Source organism: Petromyzon marinus, chromosome 7 (genome assembly GCF_048934315.1).
Source record: "Petromyzon marinus isolate PM22_M1 ecotype Great Lakes invasive population chromosome 7, UKy_Petmar_22M1.pri1.0, whole genome shotgun sequence".
Taxonomy (NCBI): Eukaryota; Metazoa; Chordata; class Hyperoartia; order Petromyzontiformes; family Petromyzontidae; genus Petromyzon; species Petromyzon marinus.
The window spans coordinates 17,112,083-17,130,037 of NC_133673.1; the positions used below are offsets into that span (position 1 = coordinate 17,112,083).

Here is a 17,955-nt window from a genome sequence, read left to right on the forward strand (position 1 = left end):
TGCTCACGGACAGCACTTTCCCCAAAAGCCTGTTAAAGGCTCCACGGGGAGGGGATCGTTGTCTTTGTAACGTTATTGTTGTTGTTGTCGTGTGGAGTTCACCGCTACCGTGACACGAGGGGTCCCTGACCCCCCCCCCCCGTCCGCTCCCCCACCCCCCGCGTGTCGCTGCTGTTTGAGCCGCCGCGACCCCGGCTCGGGGTCACGGCGGCTCCACTCTGTCCCCAAACACAGCAAAGACGATGAGCAAGCACAGCGCGCACGCACCGGCCCTTCCTGTTCGCCCAGATTCTCGGGGACCCTCGCGTGTATCTAGGGGGTCTATCGGAGGTCCCTCGTGAGTCTCCAGGGGCTTTATTGGATGTTCCTCGGAAGTCTGTTGAGGTTCTGGTGGGAATCTCTCGCGGGTTGTCTCGGCGATTCACTCGGTGGGATGAGGAGGAGTCGAGGGGTAGTCAGGAGTCTTAACGGTCCGGATGACTCCCCCATCTCCCACCTCGTTTCCCCCCCACCACCGCAACACAGGGCTACGCGTGGTGCTACTCGCACAGGTACACGTGGTGGGTACACGCAGGTGGCGTAGTTGCACAGTGACGTGTCCGTGTCGTATGTACATCCACTGCTGGATGAGTTGCCGGGTTTGATTGACCATACTTCACCAGGCTGGGTCGAGTACACGTGATTTATTCACGCAAATCGTTGCACGTGGAACACTCACGCGGGTGGAGTATAAACCTCGAGGTACACGTGTACAGAACCACAACCCATGCGGTGTGTTTTGTTCACTCGTGTACACGCGGTGTGTTCACACATTCACGTGTCATAGTGTGCGAGTGTATTCACACGCCCATGTACACGCGGTGTGTTCACACATTCACGTGTCATAGTGTGCGAGTGTATTCACACGCCCGTGTACACGAGCTGTATTCACACATTTACGTGTAATAGTGTACGAGTGTATTTACACGTCAGTGTACACGCGGTGTAATTCACTCTTCTCGCCGTGCTGAGAGCGACCTCCAACGAATGAAGTCGGAATGAGAAGCGAGGAGAGGTGAGGATGATAGGGGGTGAAGAGGAGAGGTGAGGAGGGTTATGAAGTTGCGGTGAGAAACAGGGGGCGTGGTGAGGGGTAGGGGTATTGGTAAAGCTGGGTTCTCATTGGCTGGTGTTGTTCGACTTAGACACGGCTACGTTTCGATTTAAAGCTTTCGTGACTGCAATGATTCATCTTCTTTGGTTCTTTCGGTAAAGTCACGTAGAATGATAATAAAATAATAAATTGATAAAATAAAATAACACAATAATATTCTCACGACGTTTCGGCCACAACACAAGCGGCCTTCATCAGGTGAAGGGGGCGAGACTGTCTGGTAGGACAGCGCTGGAGTGAAAGAGCCACGTTCAGATACGGCCTTTAAGCTGTGTGAGAGGAACAAAGCGCCTTGACAAAGGAATTAGCATATAATTTAGCATTGAAATGGCTGAATGATTAGCTTGTGACTGGTCACAGAAATAGCTATGTTAAAAGTTAAAGCATACACACCCGCAGAGGCACCAATTGTTAAAGGAATTAGCATAGAATTTAGCATTGAAATAGCTAAGTTACGGCATACACATCTTGACAATGGAATTAGCATAGAATTTAGCATTGAGATAGCTGAGTGATTAACTTGTACCTGCTGCAGAAATAGAGCTTGTACCTCTGCAGAAATAGCTACGTTAAAGTCAGAGCATACACATTCACCGAGGCCCTTAGTACAAATCAAACAGGAGAATTTAGCATTGAAATAACTAGGCGAATCCAGCATTGAAACAACTGAGTGATTAGCTAGTGACTGGTCACAGAAATGACTACACATCTGAGCTATTCACAGTACTATATAGTGAACCAATAAAAACTAAAATATAAATTATCTTCATGTTATCAATAAACTCTATATTCTCCAATCAGCTAAGCTACCAACAATAAGTCGTTATATATCACAATGCTATATGGCGAAAAAATGGGTGGATTCTTACCCTCAAATTTCAGTACCACGGATAGCTACGGGCCCCGTTCAGACGGACGAGTTCGTCCATGGTCGGAACAGAGGAGGGGGAAAGAGACAGCTGCGAGGCCCTAGTATGCTCCATGTTGTAAAACTATACCATTAACCGTGGTGTGAGAGGTATTAAGAGGCAATGCTGGCGAAAGAGCTGCGGTCTGAAGGTCATCGTAAAAATACAATTAATTAAGAACAGAAATGATTTAAAACATCTTTCCAGTGGTTACTAAGCCAGTGGTTACTAATCATTCAGCCATTTCAATGCTAAATTATATGCTAATTCCTTTGTCAAGGCGCTTTGTTCCTCTCACACAGCTTAAAGGCCGTATCTGAACGTGGCTCTTTCACTCCAGCGCTGTCCTACCAGACAGTCTCGCCCCCTTCACCTAATGAAGGCCGCTTGTGTTGTGGCCGAAACGTCGTGAGAATATTATTGTTATTTTATTTTATCAATTTATTATTTTATTATCATTCTACGTGACTTTACCGAAAGAACCAAAGAAGAAAACGGCTACGTTGTGGTTGCGCCTGTGTGGTTGTGACCACAACTACGAGGGATCGGCGTACGGCTCTGACCCGACACCCGCACCAGGGCAGCGGGACCCTGGCTCCTCTGCGGATGACCAAGGTGGCAGAGCAGCCGCCCAGAGGCAGTGGCACCCACAAGGCCCGCGGTAAGAGCGGCTCCAGCGAGAGCACCGCTCTGGCCACTACCGCCTGCCACGCGAGGTGGCATCACCGCATCGGGCCATGATGGCATCACCACCTTGAGGGGTTTGGTTGGCCCCCGTGGTTCGGGCTAAAGGTGGGGATGAGGCTGCCTGCCGTGGTTTACATTACCCCAATGGGATTTCATACAAAAAAAACAGCATCGCCCCCTACTGGAGAACTTGAGACTCAGAGTTGGGGGGTGACCTGGCCGAGAGGTATCGCGCTCGCCGCTTGTTGGAGAGATTCACGGCTTGATTACAGCGGCCGCGCTGATTAATACTGCGCGTGCATTAACGCTGACCTATTCTACGCTACATCTGCGTCAAGGAGGACGTTAAAAGATCCCCTGACATTATGCGCAAGAGTAGGCCATTGTGTGCCGGCGTCATGGCCCAAATTAGAAAAAAAACACCCGCAAATGACTAAATTGAAATGACACGGGAGTAATTATCGCACCGAGCTGTGAAAACTCGACAGGACCCTTCACCTCACATGCGATGAAAGCAATGCGTTCATGAACGTATCGCTAACGTCGAGGTCTGCTGGCCATGAGAGGGCTCCAGGAGAGAGAGAGTCGTTTTGCTGTTCCTCCTCCGTTGAAGGAGCGCAGATGACAGTGGTTTACCACGTGGTGCATCGTTTGTGTTGTATGGCCACAGTCGCACTCCTGTGGCTTGTATCTTTCATTTCACATTCATGGAGATAGGCGCAGGAGCTTGCCGATGTCCTGATGCAGTTGGCGGAGCGAACCGAGTGTCTTCGAGGAGGCATTGTCAAAGCCATGGGGTGCGATGTTTTGGTCCCGAATGAGGTGGGTTTTTTTTGTATTTTCTGGACGCTGGCCTTGTTTCACTCTGTTCGCCAGCGTCCTTTGAAATCTGGGTGAGATTCAAGGATGATGAGAGCATCGCGATCCCAGACGGGGGATCGGGACTTGAGTCGGTGTCGAGATGCATTGTGGAGGTGTTGGTTGACGATGGGTCGGTGGTTGCAGTTGGCAAGAAAACGTGCGAACTCCCCTGTAGTGTGCGCGATGTCTCTGCGGATATTTGGCGGCAGAATGCTCGCCAGAACCGGGCGCCGGGGGTTGCCATCGGTTTCACGACGCACCTGCAGAAATACCCCTGAGACGCAGTGAGGCTTTCCTGGGTAAACACGCGGAATGATACTACATGGGGTGAGGCCGGTGTACAGGGTGAGGCTACTCTGCTCGCCCATCACAGGGAGCTCATCCTCACCCTGGTGCGAATCTCAGCAGAGCGAATACCCCCCCCCCCTCTCTCTCCCCCCCTCTCCCTCCCCCTCTCCCCCCTCTCTCCACCCCTCCCTCCCCCTCTCTCCCCCCCCCTCTCTCCACCCCTCTCTCCCCCCCCTCTCTCTCTCCCCCCCCCTCCCCCCTCTCTCTCTCCCCCTCTCTCCCCGGGGCACCGCAGAAGCAGCTGCGCGGCGCCCCCTGCTGGGCGCGGAGAGGAAATTCAACGCGAGATTCATCAGGTGAGAGGTCAGGTAGGCGAGGGATCAGGTGAGGGTCAAATTATTGTGAATAATAATCTTTATTTCGACTGCAGGAGGAGGAATCCGATGAGCTATGAAGCTTTTTCACATGTCCAGTAGGGGCGGGTCAGAAAGTTACAACAACAAAAAATAGGTGCGCTTTGAGGCCACGTGAAGTGTCGAAAGCCAACTGACAGGAGATCACAAAACAGACCAAAGTGCTATGAGTTGACTGACTGAGATGACTGGCAGATGCACCAGCTGTGCCCCCTACTGTGCCAACTTGCTGTGTTCACCAGGCGCTGCGCTCGTTTTGGTGAGCGCCGATCCTCTGCTGCTCGAAGGCGACTTTCCAGCTGCCCAGCAGCGTCCCTCACAAACCTCCACAGAGGGCGATCTTGACACTGCTGATACCACTCATAGGCTGCCCCTCCCACTCAAACCCCTGCCCCTCCCACACCTGCCCGTCCCACACCTGTCACTCACACACCTGCCCCTCCCACCCCTGTCACTCACACATCTGCCCCTCCCACTCAACACACCTGCCCCTCCCACATCTGTCACTCACCTGTCGTCAAATTATCGCGAGGCGAGATCTCGCGCTGTGAGGGTGTAAACGGAGCGCGAGGCAGGTCAGGAGTTGTGTGCTCAACTTTAACACCATCGACATCATCATCTACAACATCATCTACAACATCAACATCGAACTTTCCAGAGGTAACCACGAGCGTCGTGGTACGACTCAGGTACGCGCGTGTTTTCGTTCGTGAGTGTGTACATGTGTGTGTGTGTGAACATGTGTGTGAGTGCGTGTGTTTGTATGTTAGTATAGTGGGGAGCGGTAGTGTAGCGGTTAGCGCGCTGCGCTATGAACCTGGCGACCCGGGTTCGATTCCCACTCACGGCCAACACCAGTGGCGATTATCTGAACCGGTCCTGGGCCTCCCCTAGGTCGACTCAGCCTCAAATGAGTACCTGGTGCAGTGTGTAAACATTGCCACTGGTGCTGGCCACCCACCCCCTCGTGTACCGTTCCGGCCTTCATAGGTGCTCGCTAACAGCACTTGCCCCTACAGTCTGTTAAGGCTATACGGGGGATCTTTGTCTTTGTGTTAGTATGTACGTGTGTGCCAAAGTGAGTGCGTGTGTGTATGGCTGTGAGCGTGTCAATGCGCCTGTATGGGTAAATGAGAGTTTTTTGTGTGGATGTGCATGAAACCGAGTTTGATTCCTGCTCACGGCCAACGATTATCTGAACCGGAGACAAAGGCGGCCGGTCGTGATGCTGGCCACTCACCCCCTCGTGTACTGTGCCAGCCTAGATAGGTGCTCGTTAACTGCACTTGCCCCAACAATACGTTAAAGGCTATACGGGGGGACTTTGTCTTTGTGCGTTTGTGTGCGTGGGCGCGTGTACAAATGCGCCATAAACGATCGACCCCGGAGTCACGTACCACCCCTACCCGCAAGGTTGATACTCCGATCTTAAAGTACAGACTCCATCTCTCTTAGCCCTTCGAGAGCATCGTTGCAATGGCCATCACGAACATTCACGCAGTAATTATATTGAATACATCATTAGAACTGCGTTGGCAGGGACGATGGGCACGCGGATCTCCCAAATAAAGAAGCTTAAGCAACAAGTGTTTGGGTAACGTGCTGTCTTCAGATGCGTGAGAGAGAGAGAGGAGGGGACAGAGAAAGCGAGAGACTTGCGTCTCACGATATCTGATTACTCTGTGGAGGCGAGATGTGAACACTGCGGGCCCATCTGTGGGGCCCTGGGTCTGTGTGCATGACACCACCGGGATCGTGTTCCTGTGCGTCCCACGGTCTCCGTGGAGATGTGGGACAGCCGTCCACCCCAACCCGCCGCGCGTCGCGATTCCCGATGCTAAAGTCCGCGCCGCGTGGCCGACGCGCCTCTCCCACCCCTCCACCGCACCCGTGCCTCGGGAGACGATGACATGATGCTGATGACGGTGATGGCGCTTATGTTGAGATATTCATGAGATGATCGAGTTCTGATGCTGGTAATGATAAGATGATGTCTCGAATGATGATATGGTGATGATGTGATGAGATTATGATGATAATTGGGAGTCTGGGGCTGTAATTTGATCCCTTGCATGGAGGTGGTGGGGGTTGGTGGATCACGCTAAGATTGTAGTGTGTGTCAGACTCCCCGCATCACCCCCCCCCCTACAGAGCTACGAGGTGGACAGTAGATTGCAGAAGAGCAAATAAGTTGCTGGCATACACAGGCGGAGTTCTGAGACCTCATTCGCTGGTCGTGTGGCTTTCAAAAAGATGTTTCCGCGTATTTCCCATTCCTTGAAACAAAACAAACACGACTCGCCTGGCAAAACAATGCAACGAAGGACCCTCCTGAGTCATGGGACCCAGTGAGGTATGTTCTGAATGAAGGAACCGGTATATTGTTATAAACCACACGGAACGCTTCCTCGTCGAATCTCAGAAGCAGACTTCAGCCTGGATATTGATTGTACGGATGACCACTATGCATACCACACGCTTCGCCACGCACTTGCATGCTACTTGCATGGCTCATACGTCTAAGGCAGAGGGCAGTGCAGCAAAATTCATTGTTACACTGTAATCTGCTGCCATGTCACCAACTCACACTAACCAGCTCGGTGAAGTATGGCCAAATAACCCCAAGGACCTACACCGTGTGGAGAGGCCCTCCATTTAGCAGTTGATTAACAACAGGACTATGCATGGGCTAATCACAATCATCAACAGCCATGATTACTCCACTGCTGGACGAAAGCCTCCCCATATACTTGCACTCTTACAATTGTTCAGACGTGGCGGTGCAGGACCCTCTTAATGGACGGGCCTAGGACTCGGCCTAGTGGTCGGCAGGCACGCCGCGTGTACTGGGGCTGTGCCTCCATCATCCTCTAGCTCCATCTCTCTCGACGCGGATGCCTTCGTGTTGTGTACCCAGTGCTGTGCACACGCGCATCGCTCCAGCGCTTCATCCACTACAGCAACACGAGCTCGCAATACAGAGAAGTGGGCAGCATCGCATGCACCAAAGCTGTCAGCCTTATCCAGACCACCTGCTCAAAAGAACCGAACGTGTGGCGGCGTCGTCCAAACTGTTGCGATGGCCACATTCTCTCAACCGTTCGAGTCGGCGGTCAAAGTGACCACACGGCCACGCGTTTAATTCTTGCGAGCCGGCTGTCTGGACAAGGCTTTTATCGCATTGCGTTCGCAGAACCCGTGGCCGCCGAATGTCCTCCACGCCCCTCCGCACGGCCCCTGAGCACGGCGCCATGCAGAGCGACGAGTCCGAGGATGAGTACGACGCCACCGAGATGAAGCGCCTGGTCAACGACCACGACGCCGGTGCGGGCGTCCTCTCCGAGCCGCAAAAGAGGCGGCGTTCTCGCCGGGGTCCGGACGAGGCGCCGTGCGCGGCCTGCACGTGGACGCGCGCCCTGGGGCTGTGCGCGGGCGTCCTCGTGCTGTGCGTCGCGGCGGCCTCGTTCGCCTACCTCTCGGGCGACTCCGGCCACACCGTGGTGGACGTGAAGCTGCCGGACGGCGTGGCGCTGCGCGGCCTCCACAGCACCTTCGCCTACGCCTTCCTCGGCATCCCCTACGCCGCGGCGCCCGTGCGGCGCTGGGAGCCGCCCCGCAGCGTGCAGGGGGCCCTCTGGAACGGGACGTACGCGGCCACGGCCTACGGGTCGCCCTGCGCGCAGCGGGGCCCCGCGGGCGAGGTGCTGGGCCGAGAGGACTGCCTCTACCTGAACGTGTGGACCCCCACCCTGGGTGGCGCTGCGCGGCTCCCCGTGATCGTGTGGCTGCACGGGGGCCACCTGACGAGGGGCAGCGGCCACGAGGAGGGCTTGGCGCCCGGGGAGGAGACGGCGGCGCAAACCAACGCCGTCTTCGTCAGCCTCAACTACCGCCTGGGCGCGCTCGGCTTCCTGGCTCTCAAGGAGCTGTCGGACGAGAACCTGGAACACACTTCGGGTACGCGGGTCTGGGGGTCATGGCCTGGGGGTCTCCGTTTAGGGGTCTGGGTTTGCTCTCTTGTAGAAGATAGGGTGCCAGGCCACGTGTCTGTGTCACTAACACGTGGCGCCTGGCCACTGCGCTCTCTATGTCAAATTAAGTGCATTCAATGTCCACTACTTCTGTGCAACCCTTCATGCCTGCACCTGTGCTGCCCCCGTGGCTCCTTGTCCCGCATCTCCCTGCCCCCACGCAGGTAACTACGGCCTTATGGACCAACTGAAGGCGCTCAGGTGGGTACAGAAAAACATCGAGGTCTTCGGCGGAGACACCGGCAACGTGACGCTGCTGGGATACGAGGCGGGTGCGTGACCCCCCACAGTGCCACCAGAAGCCCACCCCCCCCCCCCCCGATTATATCAAATCCCCTTTCTTCTGCCAGTGGCTGCACTTGAGAGAGACTCGGTCTCATTATGCCACCACTCCCCCGCTCTCTCACCTGGAGCCCCCCTCGCCAGGTACACAGGGTACCTCTGCCGCCCCCCACGGGGGAGGAGTTGAACCTCCCCCTGCTGCCCCCCACCCCAACCTAAGATCAGATGGTGGAATGAGAGTGTCACGACAGATCTTTGAGGTCGCTGTGCATCCATCTCCTCCTCAGTGGCGGCGAGTGACATCTCACCCGGTTTTTGGTGACTCCCCCTCCCCCCCCCCCAGGTGCGGTGTGCGCCCTGGCTCTGGCCTCGTCTCCCGCCGCCCGCGGCCTCTTCTCGCGAGTCGTGGCCATGAGCGCCTCGTGCCGCATGCTGCAGCCCAGCCTACGTGAGGCCGAGGAGCGTGGCCGCTCCGTCTACAACGGCACGAGCTGCGGCGACGGGGACCTCGCGTGCCTGCGTGACGCCGAGCTCACCAGCCTCCTCGCGGTACCGCCCTGGGCCGGGAGCGGGGGGGGCGGCGGGGGTCTGGTGTGGTCGAGGTGGAGATGGTGGCGTGAGTGGTGTGGCTGGTGTGGTGGGGTGAGTGGTGTGGCTGGTGTGATGGGGTGAGTGGTGTGGCTGGTGTGGTGGGGTGAGTGGTGAGTGGTGTGGTGGGGTGAGTGGTGTGGTGGAGTGAGTGGTGTGGTGGGGTGAGTGGTGATAGAAGAGTTACAGGGGAGCGATGGAACGGCGCCGAGAGGGAATCGTTGAGCGCTGGTTCAGCACATTAACACAACTGCTGAATTTCAGCAAATCGTCGCGTACGCGTTTGCAATTCGGCCACGTACATTACTCGATGCCACGCAAGTTTACGCACCTCACGTGGCATTGACAAGTGGAATATCTGGTCTGGGCACATCGGCCATAAAGAATTTGCTGACGGTGCACGAAGAGTTACAAAGAGCGCGACTCGAGACGCGAGCTCCGGGCAGAGGAGGGGCAGAATGCGCGTAATCTCCATGTGACGCTCGGCACGCCAACACGGGGGTCACCGGGGGTCCTACAGCGAGTGAATGTCTGGGGGTACGTGTGCAGTGAAGTTGTATGTGCCATGCAGCCCTTCATTGGTGCTCGCGAACAGCACTTGCCCCAACAGTCTGTTAAGGCTATACGAGGGATCTTTGTCTTCGTGAAAACCTGTGCACGTGACCCGCACCACCCGTGCGGAGTAGAAGCACCCCTGTACCACCTGCCATTGCCACTCCATCATTCCGCATGGCCTCACAAGGTGCACCACGCCTGGCACGTGCTCTGAACGCCGCCCGCTCCTGTTCCTACCGCGTAGGCATCCCCATTCGAGGACTACGCCGCATGGGAGGACTCGCGTCTCGCCTCGGATTTCCCGGCCCCCAAAAGCGAGGAGGAGCCCCCCTTTTTCCCAGCCGTAGTGGACGGGTGCCTCGTGCCCACGCCGCTGGCGCAGGGCATCTCGAGGGTGAACGTCTCCCTGGTGCTGGGTAACACGCAGCAGGAGGTGGCCATCAGGTGAGAGAAGGGACAGAGAGAGAGAGAGACAAAGGTCCATTAGCATTGATACTCACGCTCGCGATGTACAAATACAACCCCCCCCCCCTCCCGTCCCCTACGAGGGATACCAGGGGGACTGTGTAGATTGTAGTATCGCAAGAAGGTTGATGACCTAAAGGTGTAGAGGTTTGAGAGACTATCCAAGATGCTGTCCACGTGCTTTCATGCCCCCCAAGAACATTCCTCACCTACGCGGCCAAACGTCTCAACGCAGGAGCCTCCTGATAAGCAGTCACGAGACTCGGGCTTAGAGTCGTAAAATGCGGCTCTACACACGCGCGGCCCTTTTATCAAACCACTGCTGGATGAGGGCCTCCCCCGCGCCATGTGCGTCGTGGGGGTTACTTGACCATACTTCACCACGCTGGCCAGTGCCGGTTGGTGAATGTGGGGGGCGCAGCCCCCACCTCGTGGCCCCGCGAGCTCTGAGACCGCCGGGTCACGCGCGGTGGTCAACCATCCAACCACCATCCAGGCTCAACCCTGCTTAGCTTACCAGATCGGGTGGGATTGGGCGTATTCTGGTCAGGTTGGGTCCGATGACGTGCGATGTCACGTTTAGGTTACTGGAGGGAACAGAACTGTAAACAAACGACCATCAATTGACACGGGGAGGCATAGACGAGATACAAATTCAATCGCTGCTCTGAATCAAGAGTGAGGCAACTCTTCTGAACGCACACACACATGCACGCAGACACGCACGCACACACGCACGCAGACACGCATGCAGACACGCACGCACACACGCACGCAGACACGCACACACACGCACGCAGACACGCACACACACGCACGCACACACATACTAACCATTTAGATCACATGCACTGGTGCGGATCGAACTCATTTGATCAGAAATTATATGGCAAGCCACGTTTCAGGCATGGACCCTTCACAGCACATGTAGTAAATATGTTGTACTTTGTGGCAGTGTGTTATTGACGAATGCGATGTGCTAGTGTTGTCTGTGCCAGGGCAGTGCCACAAAACATTGTTGAATCGATCGGAACAACGATCAATAGAACACAGATCAGGCAGTACGATCACTGCGAGTCTGATCGGAACACAGATGCTCGGCTATTGGGAACAGCTGGCTCGGATAGTGCAGGGGCGTGTGGGCGTGTGTGTACGTACATCTGTCTAAACATCACCACTAGGGAGACAAAGGCGGCCGGGCGTGGTGCTGGCCACCCACCCCCTCGTGTGCCGTTCCGGCCTTCATAGGTGCTACACGCTAACAGCACTTGCCCCTACAGTCTGTGAAGGCTACACGGGGAATCTTTATTGTTGATGTTGTGTCTTTGTGTGTGCGTGTTCGCTGTTTCTGTAGACCACCCTACCCCGAGATGGATCGGTGGACGGCGGAGAATTTCAGCTCCACCCTGATGGGTGAGCAGGGGTGCGGGGGCTAAACCCCGGGGTGGCTCACGGTGTGCGCGGAATGGAGGTGGGGGAATTGAAGAGACGCGATGTTAAAAACTATTTTAAAAACAATCGCCACCCGGGCGAACACGCCTGGCCTCTAGGGTCGGGGCAAGGGTGCGAGGGTGGGAATGGGGCATTGTCATGGTAGCGGCGTGGTGTGCCGAGAGGGTGTGGAGGGGAGGGGAGTAGAGGGGAGGGGGTGTGGAGGGGAGGGAGTGTGGAGGAGAGGGGAGTAGAGGGGAGGGGGTGTGGAGGGGAGGGAGTGTGGAGGTGAGGGAGTGTGGAGGAGAGGGGAGTAGAGGGGAGGGGGTGTGGAGGGGAGGGGAGTAGAGGGGAGGGGGTGTGGAGGGGAGGGAGTGTGGAGGGGAAGGGGGTATGGAGGCGAGGGAGTGTGGAGGGGAGGGGTGTGGAGGGGTTTGGAGGGGAGGGGGTGTGGAAGAGAGGGGGGTGGAGGGGAGGAGAGTAGAGGGGAGGGGGAGGGGAAGAAGTGTGGAGGAGAGGGGGTGTGGAGGGGGAGGGAGTGTGGAGGGGAGGGGTGTCGAGGAGAGGGAGTGTGGAGGGGGAGGGTGGAGGGGAGGGGGTTTGGATGGGAGGAGAGTAGAGGGGGTGTGGAGGCGAGGGAGTGTGGAGGGGAGGGAGTGTGGAGGAGAGGGGGTGTGGAGGGGAGGGAGTGTGGAGGGGATGGAGTGTGGAGGAGAGGGAGTGTGAAGGGGAGGGAGTGTGGAGGGGAGGGGGTGTGGAGGAGAGGGGGTGTGGAGGGGAGGGGGTGTGGGGGAGAGGTATGCCCCAGGGTAGTACTGCTGCGGTTTGACGTTTGGTTTTGGGGGACTGCTAGCCCTGACCAAAACCACCCTGTACCCCCGTACCTCTGGGCCCCTCTGTCCCCTTGTACACTGCCCCATACCTGCCGACCCCCATTTCCCCTGGCCACGCCTGTGAGCCTCTTACACTTGCATCTTGAATCTTGACCTAAAGCTTTCGTGACTGCAGGAATTCATATTCTTTGGGTCTTTCGGTAAAGTCACGTAGATAGGTTCAAAGAAAATAACGAAATACTACGACGTTTCGATCGCAACACAAGCGGTCGCCATCATGAAAAGGGAGTTAGCCTCTAAAGGCAAACTGTTTATAAAGGTTTAAAATGGGCGTAGCCCAAGTGTCAGCAGCATGGGCGGGGTAGCTCATGTTAATGGCAGGGATTAAAAACGGTGTGCTCCAGCATGTAGGGCGGTGCTAGATGGTAGTAGTGGGTAATGATGGTACTGGTGGTGGGCTTCCACCAATCAAGGACTACTGCTAGCGGTGATGGTAGTAGTGGGTAATGATGGTGCTGGTGGTGGGTTTCCACCAATTAAAGGGCTGCCAGGTCTAGAGTGGAAACATTACAGCCGGTTATGACTTAAACTGGTTGATAATGTCCTTCCAGTGATTGCTGAGTTTGTACCCATCTTCTTGGTTGAAATTGTGTCTATGTCTGTATATAGAATGGGTTCATGAACGAATCTTTGTTGATAGCCAGTGGGTTTGCAAAGTACCTTCGTCTTAGAGAAATCTATTTCGTGTGAGCCAATCGCATTAAAACAATGATCAGCCACGGCTGAGGTATTGGTCCTACCGTGTTTCAGATCTACCTTATGTTCACGAACACGGTCTGAGACATGTCGCTTAGTTTCCCCAATGTAACTACTGCCGCAGACACAGCTGAGTTTGTAGACGCCGGGGTATTGCATGTCAGGGATCACATCCTTCACAGATGGGATCAGATCACGAATTGTATGTACTGTGTTAAACCGAACCTGGATCTTGTGCTTGCTCATGATTTTGGAAATCTTTTTGGTGACCCCTGCTATGTATGGCAAGGTGATGGTTTTGATTGGGTCCTCGGATGGTTCTTTCCCAACGGTTGGGGTGATAGCTTTACAGATTGTGTAGTCTGAATATCCATTCATCTTGAGAGCTTGGTGTACGGGCTCCACTTCACTGGCTAGGTGGTGATGGTCGGAAATACATCGAGCTCTATGGTTTAGAGTTTTGATGAGGGAATTATTCTGGGAAGGATGGTGGTGGGAGTCAGGTTTTAGATATGCATCCGTATGGGTGGCTTTCCTGTAGACAGTGTCCCATTGAGCCATCTGGTCTCTTTTCGATTAGAACATCCAAGAATGGTAGCTTGCTGTCCTTTTCCACCTCCATGGTGAATTTGATGGCTGGGTGTATGGAATTGATGTGGTTGAGGAATTGGTTCAGAGCTGGTCGGCCATGTGGCCAGATGACGAACGTGTCATCTACGTACCTCTTCCACAAGAACGGACGTAGAGTGGATGCCTGGATGGCATCTGTCTCAAATTTTTCCATGAAAACATTGGCTACAACTGGAGATAAGGGAGAACCCATTGGGATGAAAACCCACCACCAGCACCATCACTGCCCATTACACCATCTAGCACCGCCATATATGCTTGGGAACACCTTTTTAATCCCTTACATTAACATTAGCTACCCTTGCCCATGCTGCTGACACTTGGGCTACGCCAATTCTAAACCTTTATAAACAGTTTGCCTTTAGAGGCTAACCCCCTTTCCCTGATGACGATTGCTTGTGTTGCGATCGACGTGACTTTACTGAAAGACCCAAAGAATACTTGCATCTTGGTTTAAACGACATCTGTCTCCGTATCTACATGTCATGTGTCCCATGTGTCTCTGTATCCTGCATACCCTTACCCCGATGTCTCTGTGTCCCCTACGTGCATGTCTCGCCTGTGTCTGTCTCCCCGTGTCCCCCGTGTCTGTCTCCCCGTGTCCCTCGATGCTCTAACCTCATGTCCTTGCGTCCCCTACACGTCCCCGTACCCAGAGAGGATTGAGAACCTGGACCCAGGGCGGCTGTCCCAGCTGCTGCAGCTCTACCCCTCGGACTGCCCCCCGCCCTGCCCCGGAAAGCAGTACTGCACCGCGGTCAGCGACCTCAAGGTCACGTGTCCGCTCGATGACCTCGCCAACGCGACCCGGAGCAGGCAGTGGGTCGCTGGTGAGGGGTGTGCGTTTCCCTGTGTACACAGCAACGCGTGTCAGTGTGAGTGTGTGCGCAACACTGTGTACTAGAGTGGGGAGCCGTTGCGCAGAGGTAAGAGTGCTGCGTTACGAACCCGGCAAACACCCGGGTTTGACGCCCACTCAAGGCCACCAACACCAGTCACGATTATCTAAACCAGTCCTGGGCCTCTCATAGGTCGACTCAGCCTCAAATAAGTACTTGGTGTGATGCGTAAACATCAGCCCTCGGGATACAAAGGCGGCGGGGCGGTGTGTTAGCCACCCACCCCCTCGTGTGCTGTGCCGGTCTTGCATGACTGTGTACAAGCAGCGGGTGCGTGTCCCATCTTCACAGCGATAGCCAGGACGGGGCACGGGGACACTGCGCGTGGAGACACAAATGCGACACGGGGCAGGCGGATGGGACGAGGGATGTGAAGCGTGGAGATGGAACCCCCCCCCCACCCCTCCCCATCTTCCCTGCAGGCTCGCCCTCCCCCCGTGTGTACCGCTACGTGGCTGCGTTTGTCCCCGAGTGGGGTGCCGAGGCGTCGCAGCGGCCCCTGTTCGCGGCGCGGGGCACAGACGCACGCGCTTTCCTCGGCACCCTGAGCGCCGGGGGGGCCAAAATCCACGACCGCGAGTGGGGGTTCACGCGGCTCGTGCGCTACTACCTGATGCGCTTCATCTCCACAGGTGAGACTCCCCGCACGAGCCGCTTTGGCGACCCTGACCCCGCACGACAGACTGGTGGGACAAGCGCTGTTAGCGAGTATCACCCACGAAGTCCGGCACGGTGCACGAGGGGGTAGTGTGACCAACGCCACACCCGGCCGCTTTGGTTTTCTCAGTGGTGATGTTTACAGGCCAGCCAGATACTTGGTTATGGTCAAGTCCACCAAGAGAAGACCCTCTTGTACCCCGTGTACCCCACGTGTACTCTCATGTAGCTCACATGTACCCTACGTGTACCCTACGTGTACCTCACTTGTACCCCACGTGTACCCCACGTGTACCCTACGTGTACCCCACGTGTACCCTACATGTACCCTACGTGTACCCCACGCGTACCTCACTTGTACCCCACGTGTACCCTACGTGTACCCCACGTGTACCCTACGTGTACTCTCATGTAGCTCACGTGTACCCTACGTGTACCCTACGTGTACCCCACGTGTACCCCACGTGTACCCTACGTGTACCCTACGTGTACCCCACGTGTACCCTACGTGTACCCTACGTGTACCCCACGTGTACCTCACTTGTACCCCACGTGTACCCTACGTGTACCCCACGTGTACCCTACGTGTACTCTCATGTAGCTCACGTGTACCCTACGTGTACCCTACGTGTACCCCATGTGTACCCTACGTGTACCCTACGTGTACTCTCATGTAGCTCACGTGTACCCCACGTGTACCCCACGTGTACCCTACGTGTACCCCACGTGTACTTCCCGTGTGCAGGCTACATGCCGGATCAGTGGCCCGAGTGGCCGGGCGCCGCGCTGCTCTCGGATGAATTCACTCCGCGCCACGTCTCCGTGAATGAGTGCTGCGAATTCTGGAGGCAGAGCTCCGAGCAGGGTCCAGCGAGAAAATAACGAGGTGCGGATACCTGTGTGACGACACACCTGTACATCTGTGTGATTATGCAGCTTCACACAACAGTGCTCCCGTGTGATTACACACCTGTACATCTGTGTGATTATGCAGCTTCACACAACAGTGCTCCCGTGTGATTACACACCTGTACATCTGTGTGATTATGCAGCTTCACACAACAGTGCTCCCGTGTGATTACACACCTGTACATCTGTGTGATTATGCAGCTTCACACAACAGTGCTCCCGTGTGATTACACACCTGTACATCTGTGTGATTATGCAGCTTCACACAACAGTGCTCCCGTGTGATTACACACCTGTACATCTGTGTGATTATGCAGCTTCACACAACAGTGCTCCCGTGTGATTACACACCTGTACATCTGTGTGATTATGCAACTTCACACAACAGTGCTCCCGTGTGATTACACACCTGTACATCTGTGTGATTATGCAGCTTCACACAACAGTGCTCCCGTGTGATTACACACCTGTACATCTGTGTGATTATGCAGCTTCACACAACAGTGCTCCCGTGTGATTACACACCTGTACATCTGTGTGATTATGCAGCTTCACACAACAGTGCTCCCGTGTGATTACACACCTGTACATCTGTGTGATTATGCAACTTCACACAACAGTGCTCCCGTGTGATTACACACCTGTACATCTGTGTGATTATGCAGCTTCACACAACAGTGCTCCCGTGTGATTACACACCTGTACATCTGTGTGATTATGCAACTTCACACAACAGTGCTCCCGTGTGATTACACACCTGTACATCTGTGTGATTATGTAACTTCACACAACAGTGCTCCCGTGTGATTACACACCTGTACAGACATCTGCACATTACACACGTGAATGTTCATGTTGTATGTGCACGTGTCGCTAACACGGCTAATGATTGCTCTCCCCCTCCCCACCCTACGCCTCCTCCCCCCACCACCCCAACCTGTGCGTGCAGACCCTGCGTGCCGTGGGGCTCCCCAGTCATTGCGCCCCCCTCTACCCCCAGAGCACCTTGCACGCCAGGGGCAATTGGGGAGGCGGGTGGGGGTCGGTGGCTAGGAGCGGATGAGTCCCCCGGTAGAGGTGGGGGGGGGGGGGTCCTGCACCTCCCTCTTCTCACCCTGGAAAGGGGGGCATGCGGCTCCGGGGTTACAAACTCTGGTCTCGGGGTCATGGTCGGGGGGACTTGGGGTCATGGGCAGCGATGTCAGGATCACGGGGAATGGTCAGGTCAATTGAGGTGTCTCTAATTAACCTGGACTATAATGGGCGGGCTGAAGACACTTTATTCTATGATGATGTGATGATGATGGTGGTGGTGATGATGTTGGTGGTGGTGGTGATGATTGGATTTTTTATTTAATGATTTTTTTACGTTACCCGAGGGATTCACTCTGGGGGCGGGGTGGGGGTGTCGGCAAGACTCAAATAAAAGCCCTCACTGGATGTTGATGATGATGGTGGTGATTTTGGTGGTCATGGTAGTGATGGTAATGGCGATTTTCAAGATGGAGATGATGGTCGTGGTGCTGTTGATGGTGGTGGTTATGATGATAGTGTTATGGTGCTGATTTTGATGCTGATTTATATGATGGTAGTATTGCTGATTTTGATG

At 55.2% G+C, this 17,955-nt stretch overlaps 1 protein-coding gene across 3 annotated transcripts; it reads left to right on the forward strand.

The window, feature by feature from the left end:
- Positions 1–4,173: 4,173 nt before the first annotated feature.
- LOC116940060 (carboxylesterase 1E-like) lies at positions 4,174–17,792 on the forward strand. Of its 3 annotated transcripts, none has more exons than XM_076065478.1 (10): positions 4,174–4,253; positions 7,504–8,267; positions 8,506–8,613; positions 8,967–9,172; positions 10,011–10,210; positions 11,586–11,644; positions 14,538–14,711; positions 15,203–15,412; positions 16,183–16,323; positions 17,296–17,792. In XM_076065478.1, exons 2-9 carry the CDS (start codon positions 7,520–7,522, stop codon positions 16,317–16,319), a joined length of 1,842 nt encoding a protein of 613 aa, XP_075921593.1. In that variant the 5' UTR covers positions 4,174–4,253; positions 7,504–7,519; the 3' UTR covers positions 16,320–16,323; positions 17,296–17,792. The 3 variants fall into 3 exon arrangements, with proteins under 3 accessions (XP_075921593.1, XP_032805241.1, XP_032805242.1); XM_032949350.2 differs by lacking the exon at positions 4,174–4,253 and adding an exon at positions 4,281–4,999; XM_032949351.2 differs by lacking the exon at positions 4,174–4,253 and adding an exon at positions 4,281–4,970.
- The last annotated feature ends 163 nt before the right edge of the window (positions 17,793–17,955 follow it).

Coding starts and splice junctions, on each gene's coding strand:
- LOC116940060 (XM_076065478.1), top strand. CDS start 7,520: ATGTCCTCCACGCCCCTCCGCACGGCCCCTGAGCACGGCGCCATGCAG. Junction 9,173..10,010: donor AGCTCACCAGCCTCCTCGCG/GTACCGCCCTGG, acceptor CCTACCGCGTAG/GCATCCCCATTCGAGGACTA. Junction 14,712..15,202: donor GAGCAGGCAGTGGGTCGCTG/GTGAGGGGTGTG, acceptor TCTTCCCTGCAG/GCTCGCCCTCCCCCCGTGTG.